Below are 19690 nucleotides of genomic sequence, written 5' to 3' on the forward strand. Positions count from 1 at the left end.
GTTCATGCATCCTTTGAATTTACCTTCCATTTCTTTTCTACACGCATTACAAACTGCTCTACACCCCTTTCTTTCTGGAACAGTCACTCCTGTATATTTTAATCAAATCATATCACATTTGTGCCCAGTTTTTTGAGACATTTTTTGTGGTATCAATAAATTATGTTAGAACTACTTTTAGTTTTGCTAAACATTTAAATATTTATTTCATCAGGAAGTTTTCTTAACGATATATTTGTGTGTGTGTGTGTGTATATATATATATATATATATATATATATATATATATATATATATATATATATATATATACACATATATATATTGTTAAGAAAACTTCCTGATGAAATAAGTCCATCAGGAAGCAATGCTTCTTGATGAACCTAATGAAGGAGAAAAAGTCTTTAGAAGAAAACAGATAAATAAGTGTTATTACTAATTTATTACTGGTCTGTTCTATAAGAACACTGAGGACTCTATTCTATGAAAAAACAGAAACAAAAATCATAGATTTAAAAAAATATATCTATATTGAAGATTAGTTATACTTGTTAACATAACCCTGTTTTAGTTTTCTGTTGTAAGTTCAAATCTTTTTAAAAAAACATTAATTTGGTTTAAACATTTTTTTAATTGGTTTAAACCAATGGTTTAAACCATTTGGTTAAAACCATGCAACCCTGACGGTAAGCCTTGAGAAGCGTGATTATTTATTTTTATTATTTTTATGACTTCAAGTGCAAAAATGGCTCCCAACAGTCTTGGATTGGAACTAAGAAAGAAAATTATTGGCGATTACGTAAGTGAAATGTCACAAAAAAGTATTTGTGATAAATATCGTGTGAAAAAATGGACCGTATCAAGACTATGTTCCAAATATTGTTCTACGGGGAAGTTGGAAGCAGATAACAAAGGTCAAAGACCGCGTTCCACCACTTCTAGAGAGGATTCTATGATCATCAGATCCGTCAAGAAGGATCCCTGGATATCATCAGTCAAGATACAAAAGCAATTAGAGCTACCTGTATCGGACCGAACAATCAGACGACGTGCTGTTGAAGCCGGACTGTTTTCTCGACGCCCTGCAAAGAAACCGCTGATTTCACTAAAAAACCAGAAGAAAAGACTCCTGTTTGCTACATCTCATATTGACTGGAATGTGCAGAAATGGCGAACTGTCCTGTTCAGTGATGAATTGAAGTTCAACGTCATTGGGAGTGACGGCATTTGCTGTGTTCGTCGACCGGTCGGAAAACGCCTTGATTTACGTTACTGCCATAAGACCGTGAAGCATGGTAGAGGCAATGTAATGGTCTGGGGGTGTTTTTCTGCTAACGGTCTAGGTCCAATACATCGAAACGATGGAATAATGGACCGTTTCATGTATAAAAATATCTTGAAAGATGTTATGTTACCTCATGCTGAATGGAATATGCCAATAAAATGGGTTTTTCAGCAAGACAACGATCCGAAACACACTGCAAAAGTAGTCAAGCAGTAGTTTCAAGACAACCACCTATTGGTGATGGATTGGCCGCCTCAATCTCCGGATCTCAACCCTATCGAGAACCTGTGGGAGATCGTCAACCGCAGATTTAATCGTGAAGGTGTTCGTAATGAGGATCAATTGTTTGAACAAATCCAAAAGGCCTGGGGATTGATTCCACAAAGTTTCATTGATCACCTGATCGAATCTATGCCTCGAAGATGCGAGGCTGTGATCGACAACAAAGGATTTGCGACAAAATATTGATAGCGAAATATATCTTGTTCAACATTCTGTCGAGTTGCACTTGTTTTGTCCAGAAGGAAATCAACTTTTTTTAATACTTTTGATTAACTTATTAACTTTCGTGTACAAATAATGAACTTTGTGATGAATAAAACTTGAAACACTTGGTCTCTAAACAGTTACATAGTTATTTCTCTAAATTGAAAAAATGCAGCACTTTTAGATCAAGAAACGAAATTAGCATTATTTGGTTGCACTCGTTTTGTCCGATACTGTATATATATATATATATATATATATATATATATATATATATATATATATATATATATATATATATATATATATATATATATATATATATATATATTATAGTATAATAAATCAATGGACTTAAGTATAATATAAAATTATTAAATGTATATATAGTCTGCTGTTTGGATTCTGATCACTCTAGGAATTTTTTAAATATTCTTCTGATCATTGTGGAATTTTTTAAACATTTAAAGACACTGCTAAAAGAAAAGATTGTTATAATATTTTTATAGTAACATAGCGATTTAATTATTTCTTTTTTTTATCTTACTTGAGAAGAATTGTTTTAGATATTTTAAACTTTGCAAACTGCGCAAAGCATGAAATGGTTATAAAAAAGTATTTACTTTTTTATTTGTTATATAGTTTAACTACCATTAGTTTTATTAAAATCTTGTTAAAATACAACACAAATCATTAAATAAAGAATTATATTATACTCTTTGATTAATTGAAGGACGTTTGTTTCTTTACTAATTAGTAAGCGACCGGGGCAATGGCTGGGGCCAGGTTTGATAACACCTAGCTGTGACCGGGGATGAGTTTATGATCAGTGCTGCATTAATATTGATAGATCCTATAAAAATGTTATTTTTAATTAAAATTTATGATATGAGTTATAATTAAAAACAATACTTTTATAGGATCTATCAATATTAATGCAGCCCTGATCATAAACCTGGCCCTGGTCGTGGCTATGTGTTATCAAACCTAGCCCCGGCCCTGGCCCTGTTCGTATACTATTACTAATTAATCATTATTAGTAAGTTGTTACTTTTTATAAAAGTGTTGCTTAATTTTATTAAAAATATTTTAAAAGAAAGAAATTTAGAAATAGTTTATTCTAAACATAATTTACTTTGTAAACATAATTTATTTTATTCTAAACGTAATTTATTTTGTTTAAGTTTTGTTTTAGTTTTTTTCTTCAATTTGTTTCTTTTTTAGTTAATTTTTTTAGTAGTTGTCTCCCATCAAGTAAATTTTTTTTTGCGCTTTTTAAAATGTTCTTAAAACATCGCAACTAAATATTATATGTGTGGTCAGATATAAAGTGCGATCGCACCCGCTTCCTGATCAAGCCTGATCTTAGTTAACTTGAGTTGATCTTTTTAAATTCAAATTCCTTAAAACTTTAAACACGCTTGACCAAGTAGAGCCTTTTTTGTCTTAGAATCTTCTAGGCAATAGATTTAGTGTTAAGCAGAAAATTTTTGTTAACCATCTATGCACCTCTAATTTATATAATTACCTGGTGCAGATGGAAACCTAATATTTATAAATAATTGTTTATTATTTTTTAGTCCTGATGTAAAAGAAGTGTATGCTGGTAAAAGTGGAATATTAAGGTATTAAGTCTATTTCATAAAATACTTAATGTTTGTAAGTATATTGAGTATTGATTTACACTATGGTCCATAATTATTCGAATAGCATAAAAATTTTTTTAAATGCTTTAGTTTGATAATTTTTTTATATTTATTTTGCATTATTAGATAGTTTAGGCAGTATAAATGTATTTTAAATAAAACACTTTAATAAAAATCATAAAGTTGTCAAAACCAATGTTCAAATTAGCTGAAGTCAGATTTAGCGTTTATTTACATGAGTGCACTGTTTTGTAAATCACTCATTAATCACACAATAATCAAGTCCAATGTTTATGTTAATTGTGCATAAATTATCAAACTTGATGTTTATGTGAAGATTATATAATGTAAGCAACGCAAATATTTAACTGTTCCAGCATTTTATGTTTCAAAAGATTTAGTTATGTGTTCTTTTGCTTAAGTAAATTTTATTAGTTGGTCTCTCGCTAATAGTTTAATAATTTTTATAAATTGTTGATATTTTGAAATGTAAATGGCAAGAAAACCAGAGTTGTCTATTGAAAAACAATCTGCAATAAAGTGTACATGAAATAAGTGTGAAAGTAGAAAAACAACTAAAAAAGGTACTTATTGATTTTTACTGGTAACTAAGTATTAATTTTAATACATTAATATGAGAAGATAAAATATTTCAAAGAAATTAATTTAATCCTGTGGGTATTTAATAAAATTTGGAACTTTTGTTTTGGTGGTTTACACATAGGCTCGCGCACAGAATCAATCAAAGCTATTTGATGTTTTTTAAATGACATTTTCAAATCTTTAATGTTTCTGCATATTTTTTTTTTTAATTTTTTGTTTCATAATTGCCCAGTACTTTGCTATAATTTTTGATACTGGGCAGTTTGTAGGATTAGCTATTTTAAACAACTTTCAGGTCATTTTTTTGATACCATCCCATAGCCAGTTTGGTATAATGACTTGATGATAAATCAGGCCGAAAACACGTCTACTATCATGTGATTTAGTAGGAGGTAAAAGACGTTTTTGTTAACACGCTTATATTTTAACATATGTTAACATATATATTACCAAAAAATATAAACTCAAAAATATAGGGTGCTGATTTTTTGTCATACCTGCAAATCGCTTGCCAAATCAAAGCTTTTTTAGCAAGCTTATTATTTTTTGTGTATTAAAATTTCTTATCTGCTTGTCCTCTATATTTGGAATTCTAATAGACAGCACCAAGAATTTGCTGATGATCATACTTCAGATAAGTTTCATCATCTTCAATAAATCAGAAATTTTTAGAAATATAGTCGTCAAACAATTTTCTTCAGTGGGTTCTTGCTTTTTTTTTGAATTTCAAAATAGTTAGACACTTTTTGTGATTTGAAAGCTTGAAAAACATGTTTATATCAAACTTTTACCACAAAACAATGAGAAAATTCTCATATTTTTGTGTGTTCCTTTTGTGAGAGAATTGGATTATTCAAAAAACTGTGAACCAGTTTTCTAACTAGTTTTATATCTTGAAAAACCTCCTTTCCTCCATTACCAGATTTGGATTTGATTGGTTTTGTTAGGAAAAAAATACAAACACAATGAAAAATATATTAATACAACCACTGAAAAAAAATTGCTTATTTACTCATTCACATTTATTTCGTGTACACGCTTTTGTTACATTGTGGCAAGAAAAGTATTTTGTGTGTCAAATAGCAAAAAAACTCAAAATTTCAACTTCAACGGTTTGGAGTATTATAAAAAAGAAAAAAGACTATAAAAAATGATCAGGATGCCGTCGACTTACATCTGCTGCCAAAGACAGAAGAATTACAATGACTAGGAAATAAATTATTAACATTTGTCAGAAGTTTGTCAGGTTCCAAAATGAAGATCGTTTACCAGAAGAAAGGTTGGTGTGTACTACCGTGAGAAATGGTGGTGGTAGTGTTATGGTTGGGGGCTGTTTTGGTGGTAATATCACAGGTAACATTGTAAAAATACAGGGAATAATGATGAAAGAAGTGTGTTTAGACATTTTTATTTTAACTTTTTTTTCTTGTTACTATGCTCATGTAACCTAATAATAAAATTTTATCTCCTATTTCCTTTATGTCTCTATTTTTAACTTTCTATTAAAGGACCACTTTTTTATTAACACAATTTGTTGTTACATTACTCAGATTAATTCACACAAGTATTAATTATTTTTAGTGGTGCCCAAAGTGGTAGTATTTTTATTGATAGCAGTACAATTGATCCATCTGTTTCTAAAGATATGTTAAAATTTGCAATGGGAATTAACTGCTCATATGTGGATGCACCTGTTTCAGGGGGTAAATTTGTTTATACAAATTGTTATAATAACATATTTATTTTGGATTAAATTTAAAATAAAAAAAAATAATAATAATCAGCATTCTTTGCTTTATTTATTTGTATAACTTTTCTATTGTGAAAAATTAGGCAAAAAGTTTCCTGACTTAAGACTTAAAACTAATATATTTATTTTTCTTTGTGTCTAATGTTTGCAAATTTTATAATAAAGTGTGTTTGTTAAATGCCGTCCTAGAAGTGTTTAAGGTTGACAAAAAGTTGCCAACTTCGTTTCTATGGTTTAAGGTAAAATCTTTGTATCAAATTATTTTTGCTGCCATGATACTGACCTCTAAAAGATTAAGGTCGGCAAATTATTGCCCACCTCAATTTTCTTGATTCCGAAGGCTGTATATATATATATATATATATATATATATATATATATATATATATATATATATATATATATATATATATATATATTCATTCATTAATTCAACTCGGTAAGGTGTCACTCATATAGTTAAAAACTAGTTAAAGGAGTGACACCAAATAAAATAAACAAAAAATAAAATCAACAACAACAATATTATTAAAAAATACCTAAACATAAATTAACATAATTAAAAAAAAAATACAATGAAAATATAAAATAGACAAAATTGCTTCGAATTAGCTGGAAATATTTGAAAAAATGTGTTTTTTCAAAAAAAGGAGATGTTTTTATTATTTGAAACTGTAATGGTAACTAAGCAATTTTTATTAATAAATAAGAAGCAAAACAGTTATTAATCTGTACAAAATATACAAGAAATGTTTAAAAAATATTTTTTTCTATGAGTTTCAGGTTCAAAAATTCAATTTTTCTTGATTTTGCATGAAGTTCCTCCAAAAATTAGTTTTACAGCATGTTCAGCAATTTGGGTAGATCTGGTTAATGTCAATTAATGACTCCTCTATTGACCAATGCGCCTTTAAACACTTAATTGTATTCTTGCATTTTATCTTGATGAGTGAGGAAAGGAGTTCTTTGAAGGAGGTTTCATTGTAGTGTTGCAAATGGAACCAAGCATTTGCTAATTCATAGCAGATAAAGTTGCATGCTGGAGCAAGGATGCTGTGCCTTTCCGGTATCAGAAAGATTAACATATAACAGCATATATTGCACGTGAGTTCCATCTTGCCTGATGTAAATTTGGGAGTTTTTTTCTTCCAGCTGATTCGAGGTCAATGTGAAGTTGTTTTATAATTATGACGATATGCCTAAATTAGTTAATTTAAGAACATGGTGGAAATCAGCCTGAAGAGAGACAAAATTTTTAATTTTATGTTTCTCTTCAGGCTTTTAATTTTTCAATAAATGAGTAGTTGAGATCTGGTTTGCTCATTGGCTCTTGAATAAGAAAATTCATGACATGTTTTAGAAGGTCAAGTATATCGTGCTGATAGCCAACATATTGTGGTTTCTGAAAGCCTTTGCTCAAGACATCATCCTGTATGAGCTTTACAATCGCGTGCAAACGACCAGTATTTACTGCGGTTATGTCACAGTCGCATTAGCTGATGTAGTTCCTTGTGAATGGCTGTGGCAGGCCCATTCTCACATTTAAGAAAGCTAAGTTTGATTTCAGTTATCATATTTTTCAGCAGAACTACTTGATGCTCTTCCCCTTGCAATTTTTTACCATCAATCTGGAGACAATAGGGATTTTTGCATGGAAGTTTTTGAACAATTTTGGTTTTCATTTTTTATCCTTCAGAAGTTACTCATTTCCAGACACCTGCCTGACTTGGCAGCTTATGACCCTGTTCAGCAATGGTTGCAAAAACATCATGTGCTTTATGTGTAGAAATGTTATTTTTTAGTACTAGTAAACCAGCTGTTTTAATCCTTGCACTTTAGTATTTCGGTTTTCTTTTAGAAGATGATGTAGAAGAAAAGGTTGATCAGGTGAAGAAGCAGAGGTTTCAGAATCCGAAGATTCTGTTTATGAAGGTTGCAAATGGACAGAGGCTTAAGGTTGAGCTTTTGATAGTTTGACTCGTTCTTGGGTGGATTGATTCCAAAGAGATCTGTTTGACCATTAAATAACCAATCTTTCCTCTATTCTAAATTACCTTTGATAGAGCTCTTAAACCTCAGTGCTTTTTTCTTCTCTGTTAATGTTAGTGATATCAAATAACTGAGAAAGTGTTCGAGTGACTTCATCGGATGTTTTTTTTTTTTTTTTTTTTTTTTGTCATATAGATCAATTAGACTATTGAGCTTCTGATGAGTGCGCTGGATCATAGTGAAAAGTCTAGAATTTCCCTCTAGAGAAATTCTATATCTGTAATTAAATTTCAATTCAAACCAGTCTCACCTTCTGTCTATTGAACAGAAAAGTGAAGTTTCCAAGAATTTGACAATTTGTTGGCATCCGTGTGAGATTGGTTAGCTTTTCGACAAATGGAATCCTTGAATCCCTTTTCTGTTTAGAAGAGGAGGGTAGTGTCTTCATCCAAATGCACTTGCTTGGCTATACACTGTTGCTGGAATATCTATAAGACATTTTATTTTGGTTTCAAGGTCATAAATGTCTTTCACTTTTCTTCCTCTCTGTAAGACTTGCATTTTGCACTGAAAACAAGATATTATCCAAAAAATTTCCCAATGTTTCAAAGTATTCCACAATTTTTATATATATATATATATATATATATATATATATATATATATATATATATATATATATATATATATATATATATATATATATATATATATATATATTCCCCTAAATTTCTCTGGGCAGGGGATAAAATTTATCACCCAAATTTTTTTCCTAGAATAGGCCCTGATATATGTGAATATATATATATATAGATATCTATATATATACACACACACAAACACAAACATACCATAGATGTATAGTAATTACCATATGTATATAAATACTATAGATATATGTATAATAATACAACAACATTGTTTTTATTTAAACAAAATAATAATAGTATTTTATTTTTTGTTTTGTATAACAGTTTAATAGATGTTTTTGAGTATTTTCTGTAAGTGCGCATTTTGAAATGTTCCTTTCTAAAAAGACTGTTTCAAAAATCTTTTTTCAAAATGAATTGTTTTGTGAGTTATTATGGATATGGCTATTATGGAATTTGAATTTTAAAATTTTTGTATAATGCCTTACGGAACATGAATTTTCGGATATGTAAATTCCGTAATAGCATTTGATATATGGTAGATAAAGATGTAAAATTTTCACAAGTACTTACTTGTTAGTGTTTTTACTTAAATCTTACTTGTAGTGTCTTTGCTTAAATTTTACTTGATACCTTGTGTAAGCTTTAGTTCTACTTGATTACTGTTGATTTATTGTTTCTTTTGTTTATTTGTTTTAATCTCTAATATAATTTAAGTTTCAAAACTCTAAATGATTAATTTTTGTTGTCTACTTTTGGTGCCATTTTATTGTTTAGTTTGAATATTTGTTATTCACTGTAATTATTATCTAATAATAACAGTGATCTCTATTAAACAGGACTAGTCCACCTAAATATAGAAGGGATTTTAGGTCAGTACAAGAGTGCTGTAAAAGTAAAATAAATAAAAACTTAAATAAGATCTTAAAATTTATTTATCATGCTATAGTTCATATATCAAATTATCTATAATATATATAAATTAGGATATTTTATAACTTAAAGTTTATATATAATTTTATATATATAATTGTCTGCTGTTCTTGCACTATAGTATAAAAAGCTCAAGAACAAAAATTTAAATTTTATTAACTTTTGCTGTGGATAAGTTTGTTTTTTTTCATTTTAATAAAACTTTTGTTTTTAGTAAACTTTATTCACTACTATGTTGTTTTTTTGTTTAGAATAACCTGTTTGACTTGAATAAAATAAAATAACAATAACTAAATTATGAAATCACATTAGATTTATCGTATATATATTTTTCTTTATATTTATATATTTTTGCAAGCTGTTATTTTTGTATATTTAGGTCAGCGGTTCTATGCCATAGTAAAGCAAATATAATTCAGTTTTTGTGTCGGCATTGCAAAATGCTTTTCTCTATTTTTAAGGCTGGGAATAAAAATTTTTTGCCTACACTAGCGATACAAATCTACAATATTCAACAGAAAAAATGTGTAGTAATGTCATTCTTCTTAACTCATCAGGAGATTGATACGTGTACAATTAAGTTATGCGACATGAACAAAATAAAAAATCTTTTTTTATTGAAACTTCAAAGTTTAGAATTTGCCATAGCATCTTCTAAAAAATTAAATAGTTCATATTTTAAGTTTTTTCTTTTTGATACTTATTAATAGGTGTTAACGCTGCAAGAGAAGGAACATTGACATTTATGGTTGGAGGGAGTGCTGAAGATTTTGTTGTTGTTGAGAAACTGGTATCAAGTATGGCTAAAAATGTTGTACACTGTGGAAGTATAGGAACGGGTCAGGTGAGTCCTTGTAAATGATTGATAATAAAATAATAAAATGTTACGCTGTTGGCAAGTTGCAGCAAATATTTGTGTATTATTATGTTGTTTGAGTCTTCTTGCCTTGTTTGACAATTAGAAACATAAATTTTAATAAAATCTAATCAAGTATTTGGCTTCACATAAACATAAATTTATATCTGAAATGTTTATATATATCGGGAAGAATGGTTTACCTCGTATAGACCTTGTGTAGTATAAAATAAAATACTTTTAATATGTTCTGTAACAATATATTTTCTTTAACTTTATGATATTAGTTACTCTAGAATTTTTTATTAAAGATCTAGACAAATTTTTTCATCCCTTTTTTAAATTTAAAAAAATAGCTTACACTATAGCCAAGGTACACCACTGGTGGTGTACCTTGGAGTTATGTATGTTGTATCTTGGAGGTATTACTGTTTTAACAAGTTAAGTACTCAACATGGTAGAAATTTGATATAATGTTTACTTATAGGATAATTGGACTACTATCTCAAATGAGGCTGATTTGAATATAATATTTATCTAACTAATTAGATTTCAAATTAGATAATCTCAAATAATTATGGAGATAATACTATCTCAAATAATTATGGTTTGAGTATTAATCTAACTAGTTAGATTTATATAAACTATATATTAATTTTAATTTATGTTAAATTTATGTATGATTATAAATTTAATCTTCTCTTTGATAATTTGAGAAAATTATCAAAGAGAAGATAACAATTTGAGAAAAAATTACAATTTAACAAAGTAATACACAAATATTATACTAAAGAAAATCTTAATAAACAAAAAAATCATAATAAACTATAACAACATATTACATTAAAAAATTTCATAACAAATATTACTCATTATAGTATTTACAAAATCATGCAAGTGTGTACCTTATTGGTACCACTAAGGTACACAGCATTAGCTACCTCCATGGTACACTGCTACCATAGTTTTTGCAAAATACCATATATTTGTAGGTCAGGAGTTAATGACCTTCAAATGTGCACAAATGTAGCTGAAAACATGTTTTACAAATTTTAAAATCAGTTTTAAAATAAAGTTTATACCTACAGTTGTAGAAAAAAAAAAGAGTATGCCCTAAAAAAGTTACTTTTTAGTACCGAAAACAAATTTTTATTTTTATTGCAACAACAAATGTGTTAAGCAGTCGTAAAAAACTTATTGAGAGCCTTTAATGGCCAATACATGCAACTAAAATTTCAGTTTGAATTCATCACTCAGGATGGCAGCACAATTGATATATATATATATATATATATATATATATATATATATATATATATATATATATATATATATATATATATATATATATATATATATATAGGAAAATTCTGATTTAATGGTGCAACATACTACATACTCACTTAATTTATAAAAAGTTTAGTTCCTATAAATAAATAAAAGAATGTATAAAACAAAATTGATGAAAAAATATTCAACCACTATAATCTTTTGCATCTGAAGATTGTTAGCATTTGATTTTTTTCATATTTAAAATTTTGTATACTTATTGTTGTTAAACTTTCCCATAAAATTTGCTCAAAAAATACCTTATAAAAATCAACAAGGAAAGTGATAAAATAACAGTGTCGATAAAATTTTTTTTAATGATATCTTGATTAAATTACAAGAAATTTAGAATAGAGCTCATTTACCAGTATATTTACTAATAATATTTGCCATTTTGTTAATTATTTGATTATGTTTATTATGTTATTAAGATAATAACTCATTTTAAAACTTTTTTGTATTACAATAAATAAATGTTATATAATATTTCTCTGTAATGGGAGAGAAGTTACTAAAAAAGTTAATAACAATTTTATCTTCAAAATCTTTAGTTAAAATTGAAATTCAATTTTTTTTATAATTATTTAGGTTTTTTGTGATAACAGTAGTTGTTTTGTTTTTATAAATGTATTTACAATTATGTTTTTCAAACTATTTGGATTTACTTGCTTTTTGTCTTGTTTTGAAAATAAAGTTAATGATGAAAAAGATGTTTAAAATAATTCTTTTAACATTCATTATTTTTATAAAGTTTTAAAGGCAAAAAATATTTAAAGGAAATGTCTTTAAAAGGGTGAAAGTTCTTTGATTGTTTTTGTATTTCTTATATGTGTAATTTATCTATGTGATAATTTAGTTATGAGGAGACAATTCATTGTTTTTTTTAGGAACTTTTGAGGAGGAGAGAAATCCAGGGGTTTACAACTGACTTTTGATTCTAAAAACACTATAAGCTAGTTTGCAGAGGAGAGAAAAAATGATTTTAGGGAGATATAGAAAAAATGATTTTAGGGAGATATAAAACAGCTATAAAAATAACCATTTAAATATTTTCTCATATACGTATACACTAAATTCATCTCCTTAAGACCAATGGAGTTTAGTTACTGTTTTTTTTAAGCATTACAATATTTTCATCTCAACAATAAACAATCACTTACTTTTTAATTTTTCCCAATTATAATATATTTGGATGCTTTCTTGATGAATGTAATGTTAATGAGCTGTAATGTTAATTGCTGGTAAAAAACATGGCATTTGTATTTTTGCAGTGGATAGAAGTAAGAGATGTGATTATAGAGTTTTCTATAGTTTATGCACTTGAGAAAGCAGTAAAGACAATAGTGCATTGGTAGATCACTAATTAAGTATAAATGATTCATTGTTTATTTATTACACAGGTCAACAAAAAAATTTTTTTTTTCTGCTGCCGAGCAAACAATTTGTTTTTTGTATAGCATTTCTCATTTTGATTTCAAATATGCAACTCTTTTTTTACCATCAGGTCAAGTTGTAAAGATATTTAGGTTCAAATCTTAAGTATTTAGGGTAAAGTCCCTAATATTGTCGGAAAAAAAGTTATTCAAAAGTATGTCAACCTGGGTCTCAAAAGAAGCGTATTTTCATAGAGATTTTAAAAATGTTATTCATTTGTAATAAAAATAAGTATTTTGTGCATTTTTGGTGAATAACATTCTGTTGACTTTTTTTTAAGAGTCTTTAGCATTTTTTCACATAATTTTTTTGTCAATAAATTTTAAGGAAAAATATTTATGTTTTCTAAAATTTCTATGAAAATACGCTTCTTTTGAGACCCAGGTTGACATACTTTTGAATAACTTTTTTTTCGACAATATTAGGGACTTTACCCTAAATACTTAAGATTTGAACCTAAATATCTTTACAACTTGACCTGATGGTAAAAAAAAAGTTACATATTTGAAATCAAAATGAGAAATGCTATACAAAAAACAAATTTTTTGCTCGGCACCAGAAAAAAATTTTTTTTTGTTGACCTGTGTTATTATTAAAGGTCAAATCTCTGTTTTAACTAAATATAATAATAATATATTTTTATTATTATTACTATTATTATTAATAAAAATAATAATAAAAATATATTTTCTTTTTCAAATAGAATAAAAAGAACTTTTTGAAAATTTGCAACCATGCTAATCAACCATGCAACCATGGTAATCAACCATGCAACCATGGTAATCAACCATGCAACCATGGTAATCATCTTTTTTCGAAATAAGGAAACAAAAATGACAAAGCAATCCAACTTAGAACTGTTAAAAGTTTAAACAATTTTGAAAGAGAAAATTCTTTTCTCTAAATATTTTGGTGAATCATAAAAAGTATTATTTGTGAAGTATTTTTGTTTTCGAAACGATTTTCTATTTAATCTGAGAATAGTGAGGTACTGTAGAATGTTATCTACTTATAACGATTGATTTCTTGTTTTAATCTAAGAATAGTGAAGTACTGTAGAATGTTTTCTACTAGAAACGATTGATTTCCTGTTTTAATCTAAGAATAGTGAGGTACTGTAGAATGTTTTCTACTAGAAACGATTGATTTCTTGTTTTAATCTAAGAATAGTGAGGTACTGTAGAATGTTTTCTACTAGAAACGATTGATTTCTTGTTTTAATCTAAGAATAGTGAGGTACTGTAGAATGTTTTTTATTAAAAGCAATTGGTTTCCTGTTTTAATCTAAGAATAGTGAGGTACTGTAGAATGTTTTCTACTAGAAACAATTGATTTCCTGTTTTAATCTAAGAATAGTGAGGTACTGTAGAATGTGAATAAGTTCAATTTATATTCAATTGTCACCTTCATGTATATGTTTCTTTTTAATCTCATTTCTATAAAGCCGTGTCATCTGTAAGTTATTTGGTTATTTGACGATTAAAATAATTATAAATGTTGATCGAACCTAATCAAAAAAGTGTTTGACAAACGCAATTATAACTGTTGACAACTAGTTATCAAACACATTCAGAATACTGGAGCAAATCATAGTATAGGGATAGTTACTTTTTAAGAGACTTATTAGCTTATTGTAATGTTAACTAAGCTTGTTAGTTTAGTGTTACATTTATAAGGGAAATTTATAAAGAGCAAAGGTCTATTTCCTTTATGGAATTTCCAGAGGAAATTTTCTTTGTTTTGCAAAAAAAGCCATTAAAATAACAAAACAGAAATACTAAAACAACTGAAAGATGCCATCAAGGTATTTTTTAAACGGTTAGGTCTGAACTCCATCTTCTCTCTAGCCTGCAAATTTTAATTTAGAAAAATTTGCACCTTTATCACCAAAAAGAAAAACTTATTAATATTAATCCCAGTTTTAACCCTAGTCTTAACCCGAGTTTAACCTTTTTAAACACAGCCACCACTGTTCCTCTGTGTGAAGATAATATCTAAAATCTATACTTTCAAATGATTTTAATGACGTTATTTTTTTTACGTGTTTTGAAGTAACTTATGCCATTAGAAATGCTTTCATTTGTTTTCGTTGCAAATTTTTTTTGCGAAAATCTACGCTTGACATAAGCCACAAACATTTTTTATAATAAAAATTATATTTAAAAATAATATATTTATTTATATTTATATTTAAGATTAAGTGATATTTAATTCAAAGATTAATTTTAGTTTATTATTTGTTTAGGCTGCAAAAATATGTAATAATATGCTGCTTGCCATATCTATGATAGGTACTGCAGAAGTCATGAACCTTGGAACTAGGCTAGGCTTGGATAAAAAAATGCTGGCACGTATAATAAATATGAGTTCTGGAAGGTGTTGGTCAAGTGAGATGTATAACCCATGTCCAGGAGTTATGGAAAGTGTACCTTCCAGTAACAACTATCAAAGAGGTTTCGGCGTGCAGCTAATGGCAAAGGTTTAATGGTTTTTAATCTTTAAGTCAAAATTTTTAAACCTTGAACAAGAAAATAAATCTTAAAGTGTTTTTTATTATTAGAAAATAAATCTTAAAGTGGTCCGTTAAGTTCGGTATTATAAATCTTTTAAGCTTAATCTGTTAGGTAATTAAAAGTTTAAATATATTTAATTTTTCTTTTAAATACTTTTTAGGATCTTGGTCTTGCTCAAAATGCTGCTACTTCTACTCGGTCTGCTACACCTTTGGGCTCGCTTGCTCATCAAACTTATCGTGTTATGTGCAATCGTGGCTACGCCAAATTAGATTTTTCTTCAGTTTATAAGTTCTTAAGAGAAGATGATTAAAGAGTTATCTGATAAATATTTTAAATTTTTTGTAATTTCGTATACATCTATTTACGTTTATTTACTTTTTTCCTCAATTTCTTAAATCTATATAATTTTTTTTACTATTTCTAGCATTTTTTGTTTAGGGTTTGTTTGTTTGTTTTTCGTTTTGTTTGTTTTTTGAAGATTAACATATTCATAAGATCATTTATATTTAATAGATTTAATAGGTACTAGAAAACAATCACGAATTGTTTTTATACAACATTTACATATAGAGCAGTAAAGCACAGATGATCATTGAAACCCCAACTTTAGTTTCAAAAGAGTATCTACATTCTATTTAAATGTCACTCAAAGCTTCAAAGTTTTTCTAAGTTTTTTCAACATTACTTGGACACACTAATAAAAAAAACTAACTTGTTTTTATAAAATATAGTTGCTTTTAATTTTAACAGTTGAACTAGGTTGAATTAATTCACAAATGTTTACTCCTGCTCTAACGTGGTTACTCTGCTGCAATTTACCAACGTTTAGTTTTGTTCTTACGTATTAGCACTAAATAGGATTTACTTAATTTATTAATATTTTTGTTGAATGTGGTAAAAATCCGGGTTTTTCAGTTGCTTTTTTCAAATTGCTAAATTTTTCCGCTCGAGTTTCAGATGTATTTGAATAATTTCTAAACTCAAATTCTATATTATATTGTATAATTATTTAGGGAAAAAACATTTTTTTTTTAACTTTTGAAAAAGTTAAAGACCATATCTTGTAAACAAAGTTTCTTGTTGTATAACACGAGGTTTGATGAAACTTTACATTATCAAGTATTTAATGTAAATTATGTTACGAACTTAATAAAAATACTTTCTAAAATCTAAAAGAATTTATAATATCTAAGAGTTATATCTGAATTTATATTTTATCTGTATCACTGTAGCTACATTTTTTTTTTTTTTTCTGTCTTTAACGATAAATTTTCATTGTCAAATTTAATTTAGATCGACGTATAGATTATTTTAACTGTAATTGGATTCTATAGTCTTTTCAAAAAGGTTTTGACTTTTTGAATCGTTAATTTTTAAATTAATGATTTAGTACGCCATTAACAAAAAGTTATTCGACTTTATTTTAAACAGTCACAAAAATCCACTCGTTTATAAAAAAGGATTAAAACCCCGAAGAGATTCAGAAGCCCATTATTGAGAAGTTCCAGAACCCCGAAAAGGGTTCTAGAAATTTTTTTTGAACATAAGAGTTTTGGAACCCGCGGGCTTCCCTTTTTTCTCAAAGAGTTCTAGAAAACTTTTTTAGAACCCCACTTCTTCAAGGTTCCAGAAACCCAAGGGGTCCAAACCAAAAGAGAAGTTTTGAACCAGGGCTCTATTAAAAAACTACATGTTTTTTTTTAACTTTGAAATGTTTTTGTTTTTAAATTTGCCGCTATTGTAAAATTATTTTAAAAACAAGTCAATGAAAAGTTATTTTTTCTTGTTCCTTAAAAGTAACTGTTTCATATTTATTTATCTATAGAAAAAAGTTATGTGGGAAAGTAAAGTTAAAGAATTTATCTAAACATTAACGTTTCATTGATAATTTATGTTAAGTTTACCCTTTTCAAACAATCAATAAAAAGAGCTTGAAAACATTTAGAATCTTATCATAACGTCGACTTCTTAAAATATTCTGCATTAGCAAAGACGAAGAAAATAAAAAATTAACAGCATTAACTCTTATTGAAACTTTTGTAACCAAAGATACCATTAAATAAAAATGAATAAGGATACTTACAAAATAGCTTTAGTGGAGGAAAGAGCAATTAATGGTAAACCTTCAAAAACGATAGTGGCTTAAGAAAACTTTTAGATCCGAGAAAAGGAGCGCGAAATTATATCTGAAATCTGCGAGAAACATAGAGTTAAATTATTAAGATTAAAATTTGGCATTGCAACTAAAAGTGAAAATAATGTTTTGGTCTGGAAAATGAAAAAGTTAAAAGATACAGCTTAGTTAGAAATTTAGTTATTTGAAAAAGAAAAGAATTTTGAGAGCAACAACCTTAGTTGCCTTAGTTACCAACCTTAGTTGCAGGAATGGAGAAAATGATAGCGAAAAAGAATCTAGAACTATCACAAAACGAGAACAATTTAAATAAAGTTGATGAAAATGGTTTGAAATTAAATGATGAAGATGAGATACTATTGCAAAATGTATCGGAAAAAAAAAGTAGAGCTTACGAGAGAAACATTCAAAAAGAAAAAAATATTCAAATAAAATTAAATAAACCACTAATAAAATTAAATAAACCAAAAAATATTCATATCAAATTAAATAAATGACTCTCTACAGTATGATCATGATATCTTATTTACCTGGACAAAAAAATGACTAATCAGTTTTAATAAAGATAATTGTAAAATCATGCAATTTGGTCGTGATAATCAGGGAAAAACATATAGTTTAAAATATGACGCTAAAGAATCAGATACAATTCACCATGAACTAGTAGTAACGAAATTGGAAAGAGACCTAGATTTTTATGTTTCGGACAATTTAAAATGGGAAAACCATATTGAAAAAATGCTAAGTAAGTTGAATCAAAAATTTGGTATGCTAAAACACGCAATTCTCTATCCAGATGAAACGTCGACGAAATTGTTATATACGTCACTCGTTCGGCTGCACTTGGAATATGTTTTTCAAGTATGGAATCCATATTTTGTTAGTAACATAGACTTAATCAAAAGGGCTCAACGAAAAGCTACAAAAATTGGCTACAAAAAAAAAGCGAGACATTTACGAGCAAAGGTTTAAGAAAATGGACTTACAAAATCTATCGAATAGAAGAGAAAACGGTGATCTTATCCAAATGTATAAAGTCCTAAACAAACATGATACTATCAATTGGCATCGTGAACCAGAAGTATTGGTTAGGCTAACTAGAGGGCACAATCAAAGGTTAAGAAGACGGTATGTTCCAAACTTCTTACCGAGGCATTATTTCTTCACGACCCGTATAGTTGAAAATTGGAATTGTTTGGAAGGTGATGTTGTCAATTCCATTTCAGTGATTAATTTTAAAAACGAACTTAATAAATTAAGCGAAAAAAACGCTGTTAACATCTAACATTTACTGTTGTTAGATTCTTTCTTGAGACTCTCAAGAACACAGCTTCAATTATTATTATTGTTATTATTATTATTATTATTATTATTGTTATTATTATTATTATTATTATTTTTATTATTATTATTATTATTATTATTATTATTATTATTATTATTATTATTATTATTACGGAAGTTTTTATATTAAGGGGGAAAGTCCCTCAAAATTTAGGAATTTTTTGAATTTTTTTTTTATTGCTAACTGAAAAATAAAATTATTAGGAAATTGAATGGTCAAAACAGTTTTTAAAAAGTAAAAATTTTTGTTAAATAAATTACGTTTTTGTATGGTCATCTATGTGTCATTCTTCCCTAGCAACGTCCCTGGTTACATGAAAATTATAAATAAAACACATTCTGGACCACTTTATTTCTTCTGTTTTGTTAGAAATGCAAGCTTTAAAGTCATATTTCAAAACCTCCTATTTGAAAATCCGTGCCATATGTAGCAGGGTATGATTTTAAGTCATCTTTTTAAGCTAAAAAAACTGTAATTGAGTTAAAATGAACAAATCTATAATAGCAAAATGTGATGAAAGTGTTACTGATAGAGTAAAATTTTCTACTAAACGTCTTAGAAAACGTAAAAGTTCTTTTTATGGAATGAGAAAGCAAGAAAAAAATGTAAATATTGGTTTAAATAGTGTATATAGTGATGATGTAAATATGACAAACTATGTAAATACTGAAAGTCAATATGTATATGAAAGTGCATCAAAAAGGAAAGTTAAACCAGTAATGGTACCAAGTAGA

The 19690-nt window shown here is 27.5% G+C and overlaps 1 protein-coding gene across 1 annotated transcript in view; it reads left to right on the top strand.

Annotated features, from left to right (window-relative positions):
* Nucleotides 1–16013, top strand: part of LOC100203743 (3-hydroxyisobutyrate dehydrogenase, mitochondrial) — a 34446-nt gene extending 18433 nt beyond the window's left edge. Inside the window, exons 4-8 of the mRNA XM_065809205.1 lie at nt 3352–3396; nt 5602–5723; nt 10053–10186; nt 15207–15440; nt 15635–16013. Coding sequence (XP_065665277.1) covers nt 3352–3396; nt 5602–5723; nt 10053–10186; nt 15207–15440; nt 15635–15787 — 688 coding nt within the window. The 3' untranslated portion in view covers nt 15788–16013. The remainder of the gene's footprint in view (nt 1–3351; nt 3397–5601; nt 5724–10052; nt 10187–15206; nt 15441–15634) is intronic.
* The last annotated feature ends 3677 nt before the right edge of the window (nt 16014–19690 follow it).

The sequence above is a fragment of the Hydra vulgaris genome, chromosome 11 (genome assembly GCF_038396675.1).
Source record: "Hydra vulgaris chromosome 11, alternate assembly HydraT2T_AEP".
Taxonomy (NCBI): domain Eukaryota; kingdom Metazoa; phylum Cnidaria; class Hydrozoa; order Anthoathecata; family Hydridae; genus Hydra; species Hydra vulgaris.